This window comes from Alligator sinensis, unplaced genomic scaffold (assembly GCF_000455745.1).
Source record: "Alligator sinensis unplaced genomic scaffold, ASM45574v1 scaffold73_1, whole genome shotgun sequence".
In the NCBI taxonomy this organism is placed as follows: domain Eukaryota; kingdom Metazoa; phylum Chordata; order Crocodylia; family Alligatoridae; genus Alligator; species Alligator sinensis.
This window is the reverse complement of record NW_005841838.1, coordinates 4,634,840-4,655,424: the sequence shown is the minus strand read 5'-3', so window position 1 is coordinate 4,655,424 and position 20,585 is coordinate 4,634,840. Positions and strand designations below refer to the sequence as shown.

The 20,585-nt window shown below is 42.3% G+C and overlaps 1 protein-coding gene across 3 annotated transcripts in view; it reads left to right on the top strand.

Moving 5' to 3' along the window:
- The window catches only part of TXNDC11 (thioredoxin domain containing 11), a 114,408-nt gene that overhangs the window by 63,433 nt on the left and 30,390 nt on the right, over positions 1-20,585 (top strand). For all 3 annotated transcript variants that reach the window (XM_006015519.3, XM_025203353.1, XM_025203356.1), the window contains 2 exons: positions 15,057-15,169; positions 15,629-15,829. In XM_006015519.3, the coding sequence (XP_006015581.1) occupies positions 15,057-15,169; positions 15,629-15,829 (314 nt within the window). The remainder of the gene's footprint in view (positions 1-15,056; positions 15,170-15,628; positions 15,830-20,585) is intronic.

Sequence of the window (20,585 nt, the reverse complement as noted above, 5' to 3'; positions counted from 1 at the left end):
AAATGGTGAAAGTCCAATCATGTGAATAACTGAACATGGCACAGGATAAGCATGAGGAAATAGACCTTTAAGGGAAGAATCCTACTTTTGGCAGGGAGATGGCTAGATAACACGCTACATGTTTTCCCAACTCTAACTTTTATATTTCATAGGAGATTGCATCTAGTTTAGTATACAACTCATCTACATGGATGACTTCACAAGGGACAGAATAATGGATAGTGTTTTTAATAGCATAGGAACACACACATACACACATCTCTCCCACTCTTTTTCTCTAGGGACTTGGGCCCTTATGTTATCATTGAGAGTGATGCTGAGTTAGTAGCCAGTTTTTCCCCTTATACATTATTGACGCTGAGAGGGGGAGGATGTAATGATTCCAAATGTTTTCCTTTACCTATGGCAAAAGCCAGACTGACTTCTAAATTAGGATTTTATTTCTAAAGTGATCATTTTGCCAAAATACTTGAGGCATAGTGTAACGTTGTTAAAAACACGATAAAATACACTGCACACATGATTTGGTATTTTAAGATGCATATCTACAAATTATACAATAAATCCAGGGCATTGTGAATATAAACTTAAAGTAAAAAAAAAAAAAAAGCCGGGGGGGGGGGGGGGGGGGGGAGGTGCTGAAAGAGAATGGAGTTATGTGGGAGGGGTTGAGCAAGGTATAAAAGATGTTGCTTCCTCCCCTCCCACCTTCCTTGTAGCCTTTTAGAGCCCAAGCTGGACATCTTCAGGAAACAATGTAACACCTTATTTGGGTAGGGTTTTAGTGGGAGTGGTTAAGTTTTGGGGCACTGTTTGGGTATCTTGTTATTTATTATGTACTATTCTCTTAATATTCTATCTGTGTTCATAATCTGTCTTGTTTTTTTATTGTAAGCTGCCCTGAGCTTTTTGTGGGAACAGCAACATACACATCTAATAAATAAATACATTGCCAAATAAAGCAATAAGTGGCTAATAGTCTTTTTTGCACAACAACCCTGCTCAATTAAAGTCAGTTTTGTAATTCTGTTTAAAGCTAGGTCTTGACTATTCTGGGAAAGTTGTACGGCATTGCTTACACTTTGTTCCTAGGTGGAAAGTGGTTTTCACAACCAAAAGGGCAAAAAACTTAGATTTTTTTTTTTTTACCATAAAATGAAAGCTTAGATTTTGTAGACGTTGATGGCAGTCAGGCAGAAAGGTCCATGCTTGCCATGATGGAGCATATTTTCTACCTGTTTTTTTAAAAAACCCTATGAATTACTTGATGCATGTTATTTATTTTCCCTGAAACTTTCCCAGTAAGGCAGATACGTACTCCTTCAGGCATGCATGTTGCCAAATACTCATCCCTGATTGCTTTGTTAATAAGTGATTTGGAAGGGAGATAGTTGACTATGCTGTATATTTGTAGCAGATTTTGTTATGTTATTGTGCACTTTGGTAAAGAGAAAGGTAGGAGTGGCTTTTGCAGCATGTTGTGCATATTTGCATGTTACAAGTGGACACTATGATTATCTTCCCTGTCAGCATGTGTTAGATTCCTACATAAAGCTGGTCTTTGATGCATGGGAAATAGGGGTGGCTGAATGGAACTAGAATTGGGACGTGAAGCTTCTGAGAAGCTAATCATCAGAGCAGTCAAACATGGGAAAGAAACTTGGGCTGCTGTGTAAGTTATGATGTTTTATTAATAAGGTAAATGATAGCAGAGGGCCAGGAAATGACTTTGTACAGCCTGTGCTGGCTTTGGTTGTAACACAGTGACCATGCTATCTGGTAGTAGTAGTAGAAAGATCTTACTCTGTGTCAATTTTCTGCTCATGTCTCAACACCACATATGACTATTTTGTTTTGCATGCTTGTGCTTGTTTAGATCTTTCATTGTACATGTGCTTTCAAGCCATGGACATTGCAAGTGTTGCATAGTCTGAGGCCCTGTGCTACAGTCATAGATGGTTGAACCAATGGGATAGCCCCACTTTGTCATTAGTTCCTTGGAGTGTCCAACTCCAAGGCTATTGAGACATCTCCACCTTTACCATGGTTCATCAGGCCTGGTGGTAAAGACTTGGCTGTTGAAATGTCCATTTTTTCTCTGTCAGGTATTTTCTTCAGCCTTTCATTCCACATTCGTAGTCCTGTCTCTTTGGGCGTGGTATCAAGAGTTTGGGTGCTGGTAAGGAAGCTCCTCTGTGACTTGTCAGTAAGCCTCATTTATTCAGGTTGTTTTACAAGCACTCTGCCTCAGTGTTGTGTAGCTTCTGGTTTCTGGCTAAGACACTGAATGCAATAAAAATGTGATGCTTTGTGGGGGGAAAATACACAAAGAATATATGTTTTATTATTTATATAGCACCTTTTGCATATGTATTCTTTATGGACACAACTACAAATTCATATCCTATGAATTTTACAGTTTAAAGGCCTTGATTTACAACCTTGGCAATCCCAGTGTTTTCAGAAGACTTGTAACTTTAGGCAAAATTTAACCCTCCATTAGGTCTATCACAACACAGGCTGACAAATTAAGAGTGAAGTAGAGCCTGGGGAGGTGGGGAAGTGACTCAAATAATAACTTGTTGAGGGTGGTAATATATATTTGGATCTCCTGGTTTCTCCATTGATGACCCAGTATAGAGAGTAAAGGTGCACCAGTATCTCGGTCCATATCATATTGGCACTGATAAAAGGAAAATTGACATTATCGGCAATTGGCTTTTTTTTTGGCCAATGTGGCCGATTAATGTCACTGATAAATGCCATGTGCATACATGCAGATGCAGCATACGCGTGGCCAGGAATGCAGCCAGACAGCTTGGAGAGAAGCATGCAGCTAGTAAGTCTGTGGGAGGAAAAGGGGGTGTTGGGAGGGGAGGGGCAGATTGAGGCACCCGCAATGAGGGAATGGGGTAGGCGCTGCACCCCTAACAGGGAGTTTTCTGTGTGTGCTGAGTACAGTAGAGCTGAGTACCATCTTCTTTTTAGCTGCTAGTTTATGTATTGCTCAAGGGTGAAAAGAATTGTACCCTTCCTCCCCTCACTGAAAATGTTATATGTTAAAATACAGGACAGCTTAATGGTGGAGAAACTCCCATCAGGTTAGACTACTAGATGAGAGACAAAGAGAGGGATGGATGTTTAGAAATATGAATCCCATTCCTAACCTATGCAGAGGATAAACGTTCACTAGCCAGTTACCCAGAATCTGTAGCCAGATTCTTTGAATAATCATGAATATTACTGAATGTTGTACATACTTGTATCATCATTATATTGATAGTAGAAATGATGATTGATAAGAATGTGTGGATATTATTTCCTTTTTAAGGATGTAGTAACTTAATTCTCATGCAATTAATGTGTATTAAATCTGGAGTTTTGTTTCTATAGATGCCTTTAAAAAGAAAACATTTAAACAAAGACTAATGCAGAGTAACAGAGGACAAAGATTACAATAGCAAAATATCCCAAGACCTTCTTAGTCTAAATGACTCTTATTAGTTTTTTTTCCAAAAGAAGTAAATACATTTAGATATTTGGAAGAGAGCCAGGTCTGGGAGAATTGATATTAAATAGACTGCTTTCATAAAATGATTTAAGCTTTGTGTATGTTAAAGGTAGAGTAGGGAAGGAGGAAACCTTCTTTCTTCTGTAGTGTCAAAAGAATTTTCCATGTTGCAGTCCTATAGGATTTTCATTGGTGCAGTTAGGTGGAATGTGTTATGTTTTGTTTCTGCTTTTTCTCCCGTAGCCAAATATATAAACATAATTTTAAACTGTGACACTTATCAAAATTGGTAAAGATTTTGGAATAGGGCAAACATAGTTCCCATATTTAAGAAAGGGAAAAAGGAGGATCCAGGGAATTACAGACCAGTCAGCCTCACCTCAATCCCTGGAAAAGTCATGGAGCAGGTCCTCAAGGAATCAATTTCTAAGCACTTGGAAGAAAAGGAAGTGGTTAGGAACAGTCGGCATGGATTTGCCAAGGGCAAGTCATGTCTGACCAACCCGATTGTCTTCTATGATGAGATGACCCGCTCTGTGGATGCAGGCAGACCAGTGGATGTGGTATACCTTGATTTTTAGCAGTGCTTTTGATACGGTCTTCCACAACGTTCTCACAGGCAAGGTAAGGAAGTATGGGCTGAATGAATAGACTGTAAGCTGGATAGAAAACTGGCTGGAGCATTGGACTTAGAGAGAAGTCATCAATGGATAGATGTCTAGTTGGCAGCCAGTGTCAAGTGGAGTGCCCCTGGGGTTGGTTCTTGGGCTGGTTTCATCCCATGTACCGGTACAGGCTGAGGGCTGACTGGCTGGGCAGTAACTCTGCAGAAAAGGACCTGAGGGTTACAGCAGACAATAAACTGAATACGAGCCAGCAGTGTGTCCTTGTTGCCAATAAAGCTATGGCATCTTGGGCTGCGTTGGTAAGAGTGTTGGCAGTAGGTCAAGGGAAGTGATTATTCCCCTCTATTCAGCACTGGTGAGGCCACATCTGGAGTTCTGTGTTCAGTTTTGGGCCCCCTGCTGCAGAAAGGATGTGGATAAATAGGAGAGAGTGCAATGGAGGGCAGCAAAAATGGTTCTGGGCTGGGCACATGATTTATGAGCAGGGATCCTGGTTTCTCCTGATTTAAAAAAATGAAATAAAAAATTGAAAAATCTCTGGTAACACCCCCTACACCCCCCAAATCCATTATTAAAATTAAAGGCGCAGCTTTCCCAGCTCTGCTGATGCCCCCCCCAGCCCCAGCTGCTATGGAGCCTGCCTCCCCCCACTGCTTGCCTGCTGCGGGCTTGGGCAAGTGAGGCCGGCTCCCCACCACTGCGCACTCCTGGGGGGCAGGGTGGACCTGTGCCCCCCAGGTGTACGCACAGCGCAGGGACTGGTGCACAGTGCGGGCTTGGGCTCCCGCCCTGCTGCCTTCTCCCAGGGCCTTTGCAGTCCAGCGGGTGTGACCTCGCGCTGCAGCCAACAGTCGGACCGCACAGGGATCTCATTTCCACTGTGAGCTCTGCACTGCCCTGGCGACGCGTCTCCTGTGCGTGTGGCAGCATTGAGGGGCACAACTCCATGCCGCTGCCCCCGCTGCAGTCCCTGCATGGAGCTCACAGTGGCAAACAGCTTTCCTGTGTGGCCCTGCTCTGCCTTGCCATGCTGGGTTGCACCTGCTGGGCTGTGGAGGCCCGAAGGAAAGGGAACAGGGTGGGAGCCCCAGCTTGCAGTGGGCACCCCACCCCACCCACAGATCTGTGGGGCATGGGTTCCTTCTGCTCCCCAAGAGTGCGTGCATTGGTGGGGAGCCAGTCCTACCCCCAGATGAGCCACCTGCGGCTGCGCATTGCAGCCCTGGGACCCAAGGCCCACACACTGCACAGTTGGGCAGCAGCCTCAGGCCCAGTCCCAGCCCCTGCCCTACCCAACTCCCTCCCTCCTTCCCTATGGGGGCCTCAGTCCCCCTGGCCCCCCCTTACCTGCACGAGCTGTTCTCCAGGCTGCCTGGGTCTATGTGCATATACATACGCATATGGCCTCCCCTGCCTGGCTGCCGTCCTCCTGCTCTTCCCCAGCCCCTTGCAGGCTGGAACTCTGCCAGCCTGCTGAGGGCTTGTTCCAAACCGCAAAATCTGTGGGTTTCTCTGCTAAAATTTAAAATCCGCGTTTTACTCTGGAAAGGGGGGAAATCCATGTTTTACTCTGTTTTTCTGTGGGAAAAGGAAAACCCGGATCTCTGCTTATGAGGACAGGCTGACGGACCTGGGCTTATTTCATCTAGAGAACAGAAGATGGAGGGGATTTAATAGCAGCCTTCCACTACCTGAAGGGGGGCTCCAAAGAGGATGGAGCTGGACTGTTCTCAGTGGTGACAGATGACAGAACAAGAAACAATGGTCTCAAGCTGCATCAAGGGAAGTTTAGGTTAGATATTAGGAATACTTTTCTCCATAGGAGAGTGGTAAAACACTGGAACAGGTTACCCAGAGAGGTGGTGGACACTTCTCCATCCTTAGGGGTTTGGCTTTCAAAACCCGGCTAGACAAAGCTTTTGCTGGGCTGATCTAGTTGGGGATGGTCGTGCTTTGAGCAGGGGGTTGGACTAGATGACCTTTTGAGGTCCCTTTCAACCCTAATTTTCTATGATTTGGTCCTAAATTTGATGGTTATATTTCAAGAACTTCCTGCTTCACACCATCCCCATGTTGAATATAGCTTTCTTAGGCATCAAAATATATTCAACATCTGTAGTAATTTATTTTCCTCTTAGAAAGAATGCTACCAACAACATGCTATGAGTAAATATGACTTCTGTGTTTAAAACAAATACTTGTAGCTTGAAGATAAATGTGCTGTTGAGAGTATGATGCATTTCTCCCAGCTTGCTCAGCCCAAATTTCTCTCTTTCTGTCTCTCTCATAAATATTTCTTTCCACTTATGCAAGTTTTATATGTATGTGTGGGAAGAAATTTAATTATATTTTGTGCTCTATTGGCTTTCCAAATTTCATCAGAGACTGAAACTCATATGAGGCAATATCCTATATTGTCAATTTGACATGGAATTGCCTACTTTTATTTGTTTTTCACCAGACAAAAGCTTTATTAAAAAGTTTTTAAAGCTTCAGCTTTTTTAGAGCTGAGAGAGCTCATTTTACCAGTTACAGAATCTCTGTTGTTTACAGCCCAAGGGCTCTGCTTTCTGGAGGAGATGCCCTGAGTTTATAGATGCACAGTTTTGTCTGCCATTTTATACTGCTTCATGCAAGTTCCTGGGAAAGATATTGAGACTGGAATTTACAAATCCAGACTGTATTTTAATGCCTTGGGACTCATTAATTTCTATGAATATGTTATTACATTTGTAAAATTTAACTTTCCTAGTATGTTAATAGTTTAATCAGTCTATTCTGATTTTTGAGAGTTCCTTCCTGAGTGAAGGACATCATAAACCATGAAATCGGGTAGTTTTCTCTGAACTGTGTATCTACATACTTTTAACAGGATACCTGTTTAATTCATTGCAAGTTTTCTGAATAGTACTTTTCCTTCCCTTAGAGATGAGCTGTCATTTCTTATTAGGTTAATTTAAATATTTCCTTATCATGTGTGTGAGGAGTCATCCTGATTAAAAGAGCAGATTACATTATTTTAATGAATATTTTGTTTTTAAATTTTAAATTTTCATTTCTTAAATTCATACTTGTTGGTTTTGTTCTTGTTAGGGTGAAGATGATGACATCCGGCAGTTTAATTTCCCCCCACGTTTATTTAACTCACTATGGTTACAGGATGAATCAAATCAAAGCTTCTCTTACCTCCTAACAAGTATTAGCATACAAAGAGCTGACCTTTGGTTTTCATGTTCCTAGCAAAGTGAGGCAGACCAGAGAGAGGAAAAAACAAGGAAGGCACAAAAAGAACTAGGTCTTACTCCAGCAGTTAAATATGCACTTAATTTTAAATGTAATTCATCCCTTTGCTTCCTTTGGGATGGCTCATATGCTTGAAGGCTTGACTGGGTTGGGCTTTGCTCCTAATTTTAGCCTCCAGAGAGAAAGCAGTTTGCAGCCATTCTAGCACCAAAAGCAAAGCAAATGAGAGAGAATTTTTGGAGTTGCTGTGTCTATGTAACACTTAGCCATAGTGCTGGGACACCAGATTCTCATTTGTACACTTATGTCTAAAATCAGTCTTGGGTTGACTGCCTTTAGTCTAAATAAGGCTATTCGCACACTCAGTGAAAACCATAAATTTAAGCTTCTAATGCTTGTTTATTGATTTAATCCAATAATTCTAAGGTTTTTTTTTAGATTCAAGGTGTCCCTTTAAATTTTTTTTTTTTATATTTGGCACCATTGTGGTTAAGAATCACAGTTGTACTATCTCAGCTTATTCAGCATTTCTCGATCTGGAGGCTACTGCTGCCACCGCCATGGCCATGTAGAATTGCCTTGTGAGCTTCTGTTCCTGGGAGGAGCATGCAGGGTCAGGACAGGAGGGCTGAGGCAGACCAGACTGCTTCCCCCTGCTTTAGGTTTATCAGATAACCCTAATGCAGGCAGGAGTGTGTGCTCCTGCCGCAGCACTTTCCAGGTCTGGCTCTGTACTAAGCACACGGGCAGTGTCGGCTGGTTGCAGTGGCAGTGTTGGAACCGTGGAACCCCCAAAGGGCTCTTGTGGTCCCTGGTTGAAAATTACCGATTTAACCACATGCAATTTTTGTTAACGGGTATGTGACTAAATTGTGGAGCATAAAACTCTTTTGGTGATTTGCTCCCGTTGTTATCATGCGCTGTTGTGTATTAATAGCAACATCTTGAAAAGCAAAACAAAATTTTGTTGGTTTTATATTATTTTTCTTAATGTAAGCATACATTTGTGAAAGATGACTGTTTGCTATGCTAAATTGTCACGTACTTACTATGGTGACTAGGAGCCTCAGTCAAGGACCAGTACACCTTTGTAGCGAGCACTGCACAAAGACGGTCTCTAACTGAGAAATTCATATTCTTAGTACAAGGCAGGAGACAGGAGATGGTTACAGACAGAGACTATGTTGGTCAACGTGCTAGGTAGTAGCTTTAGCACATCAGCAGCCTAGTCATTGTCAATTTTTATGTGGGCAACAAAGCACAGGAGAGTTTAAGGTGGGATTTGAAGAACAAAGTAGTTTGGATATGTATATAGACATGTAAAAAAGTTCCTTAGCATGGAGAGGAAGCATGGGAAAAATCATGCACATGTCTGTTTACAAATGTAACACATGAGTGAAGGAAACTGGTGTCACTGGCTGACTGGCAACAGGACTTGACCTCTTGTTATTGGATGAGAGATGATGGGAAGAATATGGATCGAAGGATCTAAAAAACATTTGTTTGATGTGATAAAGAAGAGGAAGTCGGTATAGGGATAGAAAGAGAAGTGTGACATGGTTCAAGCCGTGAATGACCAGGAGCAAGACTATACAGGCAACCCCCGCTTAGTGCTCTTAATTGGTTCTTGAAAACCTGAGTATTAAGTGTAACGAGCATTAAATGAAACCAAAAGTATTTTACGACCCAAGGTAGTGACTGCAGTTGTTTTTAATGATCCAAGATGGCGACCGCGAGCGTTATAACGAAACTTGCTGAGTGCTAAATGAAATCAAGTGTAGATTTCAAATGAGCGTTACAGCAAAATAGCGCTAAGTGAAACAGCATTAGGCGGGGGTTGCCTTTTGCTAACTTTCCAGATCAGTTCAGTCTTTGATAGATTCAGCAGACAAGATAAAATTATAACAATTTTTCATGGATAGTGTCAGTTTTAGACTCTCACCCCCCCTGGAACTACTAAAACCACTAACCTCATTTCTTTTAAGCCACCAAACAATAATCAAGTACAATTCTTGCTATTTAAAGCTTAATACAGGCAACCAGTGTTATCAGGCAAAATGTGTTAACCATTTGCCATGCTCATACAGCTCAATGAGAAAAGCATTGCTTATATTGCTTTGGGCATACTGGATGCTTTGTGTAGACTCAAGCGTACCAACCGTAGTTTTTTCTGTCCACTTCATTTAGCAGGTATATAGCCATTAGTTCAGTGAGCCAGCTGTAAGTGATAAGGTCATGTTTTAACAACATGGTCATTACCAGCCTGTATTGGAGTTGATGTGATGACTTGCAAATGAAAAGCTCTACGTTCAGGATCACTGTAAAGTGGGTCCAAGTTGTCTGCAGACTCCACCGGTATCTGAACAGAAAGGTGGAGTGGCACCCTTAGCCTTATAAATAGGAAGCAGGAGGGTAGCTAGATGCCTGTAGGAATTCCCCGGAAGAGGTACCTAACTTGTGGATAGCGGTAAGTTTCCTGGAGATCCTGGAAAAAGCAGAAAGGCCTGTGTCTGGGCCTTCCTGAGCCACAGTACTGTTACCAGAGGATGGGGAGAAGTCTGCAGCTGGAGATCAGAAGCACTAGTGAGGACCTGGAAGGTCAGAGAAGCTAAAGAATGGTTTGCCATTCAAGAATGGAAAGACTGGAAATCAGGGACAGATGACTTCTCTAAGATGAAGCTGGGGCTACAGAGGAAAATAAAGGAATGGCTACCAGTTCGAGACCCCAGGAAGTACCTGCTGGGAAAATGAACGCAGAAAGGATCCCAATGGGGAAGGGCCTTGGTGACTGTTTGATAAAAGGGCCTAAAGGTCTTCAGAGGAGTTTGGAACTAGGATATCTGTACTGATGTATTATATTCAGGAATTTTAAGAATGGATATCAAGGTGGGCACCGGAAAGGATGCCATGTAGTTACAAGAGTACTCTGGATCCTCTCTCTTGTTTTGTTTTATATTACTTTTTGGGTCCTTTCAATAAAGTTAAGTTAGAGATTCCGAATCTTTATTAACTTGAAAAAAAATCCTCCTCTTTTACGAGACTTTAAATAACTCTAAGCCAGTATTTAACATTTTCCTTAGATTAGTCTGTCGGCTCAAATTATCTTCACTTTCTTTCTGAAGGAAAGCCCTTGACAGAGTGCTTTAAAATAACAAGGTAAACTTGCCACTTCTTTGTCTTGGATACAATTGCTTCGACTTTTTGGCCCAACCTTTTCTTTAAATTCTTGTGAGTTTTTGTAGATTTCTTTGGCTAGGAAATTGAATTTAAAATTAGATCTCCGGTGTACAAGAGTTAATACCTTGAGCTGCTTGAAATGAGTCAGATTGTGGTATTTTTCTGATCTTCTCTAAGACGCATGTATAAGGGGAATTTTGGCTACACTTTTTTAGTTTTCATGTTCTACCAGATTGCATTTGATGGAAATATATGTACAACAGATTTCAATAATATGAAAGCTGGAAGTGAGAGGAAGTGCAAAGGGCAATTTGATTTTGTTTTTCATGCTAGGTGTTTCACTATTTCTAGTAACAAGATTGAGGTGGGGAAAAAAGTTGTTATTATGCACTGGGGCATTGGTGGTCTAGTCTAGGTTAGTTACTGAAGTGCAGGTGTAGTCCAGGTGAGCTGCCCAGGGAGTTGGAGTCCAGAGGGGTCTGGATTTGGAAGCTGTAACCAAAGTCCGGACAAGCTGGGGTCAGAGCTGAAGGCAGAGACAAGGTAAGCTGAGGGTTTACCATTTGCCTTCTGATCCCAGTTGAGCTGAAAGTCAAACCAGAATCAGGGAATGCCCATGGTCTTATCAGAGTCAGAGTCAAGAGTCAAAACCAGATCAGCAAGGAAGCACACAGAAGGTCTGGAGCAAAAACTTTTGCCTTTGCCTGGACAAGAAGACTGTGGTTTGGGTCTTGCTTTTAATGACTGGAGAGGGTGAGGCCTGCTGTCTCTGGCTTCAGGGGATTGACTGCCTCATTCAGCCCAGCTGGGACCAGGGTGTCACTTGGGGCTTATTGCAGCTAGCACATGTTCTGGGGATACCTTTCCCTCATCTCTTGATTGCAACGGGCTAGGTCCATGGTTCTGATCTGGTATCACTGCACCTGTTTTAGCTGTGTTCAAAGAATTCTTACAAAGTGTTTTAGCTGAGAAGCTTGAGTGTTTGTATGCTGTGGAACAGGTTCTTAAAAACTGGCCTGGTGGTTTGGTTGTCCTTTTCCTATCCTGGTGATAATCTGCCAAGTCTTGACTAAGTGATGAATCCTTCTGTCCCTCTTCCCCTCAAATGGCCAGCCATTGAGAGAGGGAGAGGGGAAGAGAGATGAAAAGGAAGGAGGGGAGAGGGAGAAGGATTTTGGGTTTAAACCTGTATTATAAAAAATATATATTAAAAGGTTGAAGTACAAAAAGTATGTGGTCCTATATTTCCAGAACTGCTACAGGAGCCCCTAGTCCATAACCTGGCCTTGCAGCAGAGGGTACTGAGCCAAGCTTCCAGAAGCCTCATTGCTTCCTTGATCTGGTCATATACTGTCAAGGTGACACCCCCCACTTAACTCAGCTTGGTCTGCCTGGCTCTCAGCTAAAGTCCTGGCTGGCTGGCTGGGCCTGCAACTTTGTCTGTTTTGCTTCATGCCTCTTGGCTGAAGTGAAAGCTTCCCTCCCTGCAGATGCGTTTACTGCGCTAGAAGACCACCTCTGCACACTACAAGCCCTCCCTAGCAGCAGCTCACTAGACAGACCCCCTCTATTGCTACCTGTTTCTTTGGCTGAGGAGAACAAGAATGACTGGCCCAGCACTCTGCTCTCTCTCCCTATGTCTAACAAGACCAGTGGTGGGATCTACCATGAGATCCTGGCTGGGACTGTACACTCAGACAGTCAGTGTGCATCATGTCTATGCCCTTGCCACCTGCCCTGACACAACTTGGAGGCAGTGCCTAGCAACAGCAAAACCAAGCTCATCTGGTCTGGCACACCCTGTGCAAGCTACCCATTGCCAAGAGAACTGCCAACCTCCAGTGACTGCTGTTGCATGGCCACGGGCACTTTTGTTTGCCACTTAGACATGTTGGCATGAACAGCCTGCCCTTTCTGCAAGGAGGTGGTGGAGGAGACTCTTCCATGCCTCTGGACTTCCCCCGGCTGCAGCTCCTTTTTGCTGCCCTCAGCATCCTCTTTGGCACATAGGACTTGCACGTCTCTGAGACTGTGTACATCTTCTCTATCCTGTACTGAGTAGCCAAGGGGTGCGTGGTCTGCCTGGCCAATTTCCTGTTGGGTCAGGCCAAGATGGCAACTCCTGAAAAGCTGCAGCAACCAGCTTGCAGGAGCTGGCTCTGATGATGCCCTCAAACTCTTCCGCTTCAGGCATGTCACGCATGAATTTGGACACTTCACTTTGCAATAAAGCATGGTCCCAATCTTCAAAGAAGGAAGATCCAGGGAACAACAGGCCAATCAGCCTGATGTCCATCCCTGGAAAGATCCTGGAGAAAATCATCACGGGATCCATCAGCAACAAGCTAATGGAAGGCAACCTTCTGAATGCCAGCCAATATGGGTTTGTCACTGGAAGGTCTTGCCTGACCAACCTCATCACCTTTTATGACCAGGTGATGCATTGCCTCGATAAGGGAGACGAGGCTGATGTTATATACCTGGATTTCAAGAAAGCCTTTGACTTGGTTTCCAGTGATGTCCTCATGGTTAAGCTAGGGAACTGTAGCCTTGACCCTCTCATGGTCTGATGGCTGGGGAATTGGCTCTGGGGTCGGACTCAAGGAGTACTAGTTGATGGGAGAGAATCAACGTGGTGCAGGGTGACCAGTGGAGTCCCTCAGGGCTCAGTTCTCAGACCAGTACTAATGGCCACAAACTCCTAGAAGGCCGATTTTTAGATTGAACATAAGGAAAAACTTTTTCGCAGTTCGAGTGTCCAGGGTCTGGAACAGACCCCCCCACCAGAGGTGGTGCAAGCACCTACTCTGGACTTATTTAAAAGGCGTTTGGATCTTTATCTTGCTGGCTGAAATGATCTTGTTGGGGATGGTCCTGCTTTGAGCAGGGGTGTGGACTAGATGACCTCCTGAGGTCTCTTCCAACACTTATTTTCTATGATTCTGTGTCTGCTTCTCACAACAAAGCTGGTAAAGTACCACGGTAATTCCAAATGTTTTGTAGAAAGTGACAGTAAAGTCCTGGAGAATAACAATTAATGCCATAGCATCCATTTTAAACAGAACTCTGCATCGATTTGATTGAAAACTATTGTTCAAAAACTGATGGTACAATATGGCTCCCCCTCTTTTTCTCTCTTCCTTTCTCAGCCATTTCATGAGCAGGCTTTTTCATTTACAGGCATGAACACACTTCTTCTGTGGGTAGTGAAATGGGGAGCAGATTTAAAGTCAGGATTGCAATTCCCTGTTTTATCCCAGTTTTTATTTTGAAAGCAGTGGAAGAGATGCCAGTTCTGGAAAACTGTCGAATGAAATCTAAACCAAGCATCTGGACACACAAGGTGTTTACAGCTGTGTAAACTAAAGGTGTTGACAGCAGATGTGAATTCCCACATCAGGTTAACTTCACTGAGTCTGGTTTAGAATGACCTCTGAAGGAATCGGGTAAAACTGCACTGGTGTAAGTCAGTAGTGTATGTTGCATGTCTGCATAAAAAGTTGTACTTTCCAGTGCAATCTGGTGGATAGAAAGTATATGACTGGAATATAAATGTTAAGCAGTTATCTCTGTTAGTTTTAGAATGGTGCAGTTAAATTTAAATAGTCCTCTGATCACTTTATTCTCTGTATAAATCCTTATATTCAACATTTCAGACTTAGGATGGGATAAATACTTTCTGAGTAAAGGATGCTGTGGGAGCAGAGTAGAGTACTTTATTACCTTTGTATCCCAGTGGTACCATATCACTACATTTCACAGACTGATGACATTTTGGTTTGATTATTCAGATTTGTAGCATTGTCAGAATGTGACTTTTATTCTAAAAGATTTTTCTCTGAAATATTCCCTGAATATGTGGAAAGATTACTTAAATGTAAGATCTGTAAATTGATTGTGAATAACTGTGTAATTTTATAACCAAATACAATAAATTAATATAGTATTTAACTTTGTCACTGTCCTGGTGTATTACATTAGATTAGTTGCACTTCTGCTTTGTTCCTCAGTTTCTTTACCTGTTTGCTAGAGATAATGATATTTCTATAAATGAAAAGCGCCATCTAATTGTTAAGTAGCAGTTCCTAGTATAAAACATTATTTAAAGAAAGATACCATATCCTTATCTTTCATGTCCCTTACTGGTCTGACCCCAGTGTTTTAGGTGATATATTGTGATGAGATTCTGGGTTCAGAAGCGAGTTAGTTGACACTGGCTACGTAGTTTCTTTTCCCTTGCTTTCTCTAAAAATCTGTCTTGGTTGACAGCAGTTGTTATTTTAGTAGGAATTTTGTACTCGTATGCAGGGCTCTGTTCAGTACGCTAATTAATGTGCGGATATACACCCTTTCTCGCCAAGAGATGTTATTTGTATATCCTTTGCTAATCTTAAACATCCCAAAAGTAAGACGTTGTCATTCTTTGTTCTTCCAAAGATTACAGCAAAGACTAGGATTTCAGGTCTTTTTTTATTAAAACAGAAAAATTGCTCTTTCAGATTACCTTGGAACAATACGCTTTGGAGTGATCACGGATAAACAGATTGCAAAAGAGGTCTCATTGATGCATTCAGGCACCGTGTACCTGCATAGGCATGTCAACAATTCACTTGTGAGTATTATATTATAATTTGAAATGCAATCAGAACTGCTAGATACAGAAGTGGAAAACAAATGAAGTAGGGAACAATAAGAAGAAACGAACTGAGTCACTTTAGATCTGCTTTTGACAAACACAAAGTAAGTCATAAATGAGAACTGGAAACACTGAGGGAAGTATTTTGTGGTGGCAGGGGGCAGAGGTTATTTAAAAAATTTAGGGATGAGGAGTCATGATTGCATCAGTTACTGGTGAGAAGTAGGGAGATCTACAAAGGAAATTACATGACGTGATGACGTTTGACAATGCTCTTTAAATAATACCAGTAGCAAATATTAGTAATATCAGTACTGTAACATTTGCTAATGTAATTTGTACAACTTATGACAGATATTATTATGTATCATATTTTAGTAAGCAGTGCATCTAGTAAATGAGGATGACAAATAATGATTTTTATTTCCTTTCAAGATCTATCCCAGTGAAGTCATGAATTATACAGCTGAAAACATTTGCAAATGGGCCCTAGAAAATCGAGAGATGCTCATACGCTGGCTGAGACCACATGGAGGAAAAAGCCTTCTACTAAACAATGAACTAAAGAAAGGACCAGCACTTCTATTGTTTATACCCTTTAATCCCTTGGCAGAAAGTAATCCTCTTTTAGATGAAGTAAGTGGGATATATTATTTATTTTTGTTGTGGTAGCACTTGAGGGGCCCAGTCACGCCACAGGCTTATGGAGCTAGCACTGTGAAAGTACGTAAAGGCAGGGAGAGGGGAGGGGGGAAGGGGGAAATACATGTCCAAAATGTACTTCTGCTTTGAGCCAAGTAAAGATCTCTCTAGACTGGTGTAGATTAACTGCTATTTATGTTACTTGATATCCCAGAATAATATAGATTGGTTGTAGTTGGCCTGTTGTTTTAAGTGTATAAATGCTTAATGGAAAAATTATAGATCCCAATCCTCTTGGAAAGAAGAATAGAGTCAGTGGTATACTTTTTCATAATCCATAATTTAGTATTTTTACCATTTAGAAATGGAAAAGATATATTATGCACAACTGCTTTGTTATGAAAAAATATTTAAGAACATTTACCTTTAGAAAATCCATGAGAGTGCCTTATTAGCACGTATTTGGAAAGCAATATCTTATTAGAAAAATGGTGGATTTTGTAATTTTTAAAATTCAAATCCATGCATGCTTATATAGCTTATTTTCACACATTTTTAAAAGAAATGTTCGTTTTCCTTGGAGTATTGTTTCTCAATGGGCTAACTGACAAGTCAGTTTTATTTATTTAGTGTATTGCCAGTTGTATTAAAGTTAAATGAGAGAAAGTTGATATGATCCATTATGTGTTGTCCATAGTTTGAGGCATTGATTAATCAATTTGAACCAAATTACGATAACATTTATTCATGTAAACAAGGTTAAGTGGCAATTCTGTAAAATTTTCATTTAGCAATTCTAAAGTTGGCTTCAATAACATTTAGCATCAAGTTTGCCATCTGACACTAGAAATTGCTTCATTTGTGATTGGAGATTTCTTCTGCCAGCTCAAAAATATTTTCCAATCAAACTTCTTCTTTTTCTTCATTTTATGGCTCATGCCCGGGGTGTTTACAATGGTTCAGGTTGCATTAGTTTTTTTAAACCAATGTAAAAGTGCATAGTGTATAATCTATACCAGTGGTATAATCTGTGTGTAGTTTTACCTTATATAACTTATACCAGTGTAGTTTTATCCCCAGTTTGTTGATGGGTAACTCTGCACCAGATTGTATGAAGTTGCTCTGTTATAGGGGTTTGCTCCTTTTCTACACCAGCATAGTCTGTTGCACTGGGTATCTTGTGCCCAGGACCTCGTAGGGTCTTTCCACATTTGCAGGTATATCAGAACTATTCTCAAGCCTCGAGCCTGTTATGTTGATTGACTTCTCTTTACTAGGAATGGTGCTGGGTATAACTCCATCCATAGCAGGAGCAGGCAATTTGTGTTGGAGGGCCAGTTAAGGAATTTTGGTGAGCTGTTGAGGGCTGGTGGGCAGGGAAGTGTTGCTGATCTGGCCTTGGCCCCCTGTCATGGCTGTTTGCCCCACCTCCAGAGGGTGAAGGAGGCAGGGCAATGCCAATTGATTCTATCCAGCCCCTGGCCCATCTGCGCTGCACCCACTGCTGGGGGTGCTGGACAGAGTGGTTGGGTGGGGTCTCCATGGAGACGGGCTTGGGACACCCAGAGGCACGGTGCTCTTAGCTGGGTGGGTGGGGTGTGGCATCCAAGAGCAGGATGTCAACTGGGGCTGGGATTGTAGAGTGGTGACAACATGGGGCTGGGACCCCTGGGCAGAGTTGATTCACTCCCACGTGTGTCTGCAACAGGCACTGGCTCCGTGGGCAGGGGCCCATCTCAGGGACATGTGGAGAGCAGATTGCAGCTCTGCCTTGTGACCCCAGCCTTGTGCTGGCCCCACCCGCCTGCATTGATCCATGGAGATCCCACCCACCTGCTCTGTCCAGAGTCTCCTGGTGGTGGGTGTGGGCAGACAGGCATGGGGCCAGGTCCATTGGCAGCAATGGAGACACTGGCAGCAGTAGCCAGAAGTGTGAGGGCAGAGCAAGCTGCTGCCATGAGCAATGCCAGGAAGCCAAGTCCAGCTGCCATATCACTCCCCATGGACTACAGCTCCCAGTATGCCTGAGAGCTGTGTGCAGGGATAGGGTGGGCTGTGCTCTGCACTAGGCAGCACCTCCATGCCCAGGGGCAGTTGGACCAGCACCCTATGCTTGGGCTGGGCTGGGCAGGGCTGAGGGACCTGCTATGGGCCAGATGTGGCTCCTGGGCTGTATTTTGCCTACCCCAATCCATAGCATCATCTTTTCCAGACTGCCTGCAGGTGGAACTTCTTTCCTATCCATGTATGACACAAATGCAATCTGTGTTCATTACTCTCTGAAGATGCGTTCGATTTGCTTACCCAGCAGGCAGTGCTCTATATCCAGAAAGTATATTGTCAAGTAAAACAAGTGGCATGGAGCATTCCTGATGATTCCAGGTTTTTAGTTGATATTCCAGTGTCCAGACTCTAATTTTAGAATGCCAGAAACATCCCAGTTTCTCTTTTCTTTTATATTAAATATTAAAATTTAGCTGAAAGTATAAATTGCATATTGTTACACCATTTGTGTATTGTTTTACAGCCTGATTTCGTTCTCGTTGTATAACAAACCCTTGCCTCATTCCATTTGTTTTTCAAAGCCAGCACTTCTGAAGTGCTTCCCCCTCCCTCACTCTTTTTTGCCTCCTGTGATGGGTACAGGGGGATGAGACATATCTTTGATCTTTTCTGCTCCTCAGCTGGTGTAATTCAAATATGGAGCATTTGAGCATTTTGTGCCTTTGAAATATGGCTACACATGTCTCTCAGGTTTCTGTTTTGAAAATAGTCACCTTATTATCGGGAACTGTAGTCAAATTCAAAAAAAGAGATATTACACCTGCCTCTGAGCCTCCTGTCAAGTTTTATGGCTGTTACAATTACATTTTCTTACATTTTTCACTTCCTTATTGCTGGCAGAAAGACCCACACAGATATCAGAAAAGAGACCACAAGAAATTGTCTATGCTCTGAAGTGTACAGTTTCTACAAGAAGACTAAATGCTGCAGTTCTGTGATCAGTGAGGTGGAAACAAAATAAATTGCTGATATCGCTAGAGACAAACTAGTAGCAGATGCCATAAAATCTAATCAGCTGGAAAAGAAGACCTTTCATGACCTGGCAAAATCTCATAGGTCTACAGCTAGAAAAGGGTCTGAACTTCCCTAGATTGAATGGAAATTGGGATCCTGATCAAGTCCTCTAGCTCGGATCCTTCTCTAGTATGGGTCCTTGATCTGAAACCTTTAAATTTCACAGATCAGAACAAAGTCTTCTAAGCAAGAACTTTTGAGCTGAATTCTACCTGAACATTAAGAAAATTTAGAAATAGAACACACCTTCAAAGATTTTTGCCAACTGCTTCTCATCGAGCTGTGCACCAAAGAAGAAAACTATAGCAGCTTAATTGGAAAATATGTTCACTGACCACCTTTTTGTAGAACTTGAAATCCCTAGCAAAAATACCCTCTTAAAATCCTTTATAATCCTAAAATCTGTGGTGAGCACAAAGAATTTACAAGTATTAGTATCCATGTCAAACAGAATCTCTGTTGCTGTTGTAGAAATACCTGTAAATATAGGGACTGACTTAGGAGGAACTTTCCACTCCTGTGTTCTTGTATAAACTAGAATTTAATGTTCTAGTGAGAAATGCCAGTTTAAGTTAGAAAGTCCTGATGATAGAATTGCTACTGAAATAGTACCTTTCAGGAATCCTTGATTGATTTATTTTTAATTGCATTTATATATCTCCCTCAAATCTGACAGTCTGTCCTTTAATTACCATAAATTATTTACACTAGAAAAGTTGAACTAGTTGAATTAATGTTAAACCATGGCAATCTTCCAGTCTCAGATCACCTTACCTTACTCTTCTTGCTGATAATTCAAGAGCTTAAAATGTAAATTTAATTCTTTCATCAGAGAGAACACTTTTTCCAACCTGAATTAACATCTTAATTTCTCTAATCCAAGTTTCAAGAAATTACTTGCTATGCAAGAGAAATTAACCGGTTGCCACTCTTTGCTTTCTGCAATGCTAGAGGCTACAGGGGTTAGGGACAGAAATTACAAATAAACCAGTATATGTGATTGGAAAGTGGTTCAAACCACTTTCAAAATGGCTGAAACTGATTTGCGATAAACCTGGATGGATGTAGTATCAAACTTAACTGATTTAGGTTAAATCATTTTTTTAACTTCTTTTCAAGTTCCCCTCCAGATTCAAGTTAACTCTCAGTTCCCCAGCATCCCAAGATGTTTTGTATCTCCCCCACAAGCCTCCCCTCTCACAGGGTGGGCAGGTTAACCTTGGCCCAAGCTCTAGCACCCCCAGCTTCTGGCCAGAGCCACTGCAGAAATGTGGCTGCATTTCTTGAATCAAAAGTGAATGTCTGCTCACTTGCTTATTGGTTCAATCTACGCACCTTAGATTAACCTGCGAAGATTGAATCGATTCAGCCTCAGGCTTTTTGACTGTCTGTACTTAACCAGTGTCGAACCGACAGAGCATAAAAGTGGGATCCAGAAACTCCTGAGTTCTGCTGTTTATTTTTGCTGCTGATTCATTGCATGAATATGTGCGGGCCGGGAGCGCCCCAAGCCCTTTTTTGCGCTGCACGCGGGCTGTGGCCAGCAGCCCGGGCACGCGGGGGCGGAGAGGGAAGGCCTTCGCTCTGGAATTAGGCACGGACGCGTATCGGTAGTTTAAAAGACTGTTTACTTACACCGAGATGGCAATGGTGTAGACTGGAAAGCTTGATT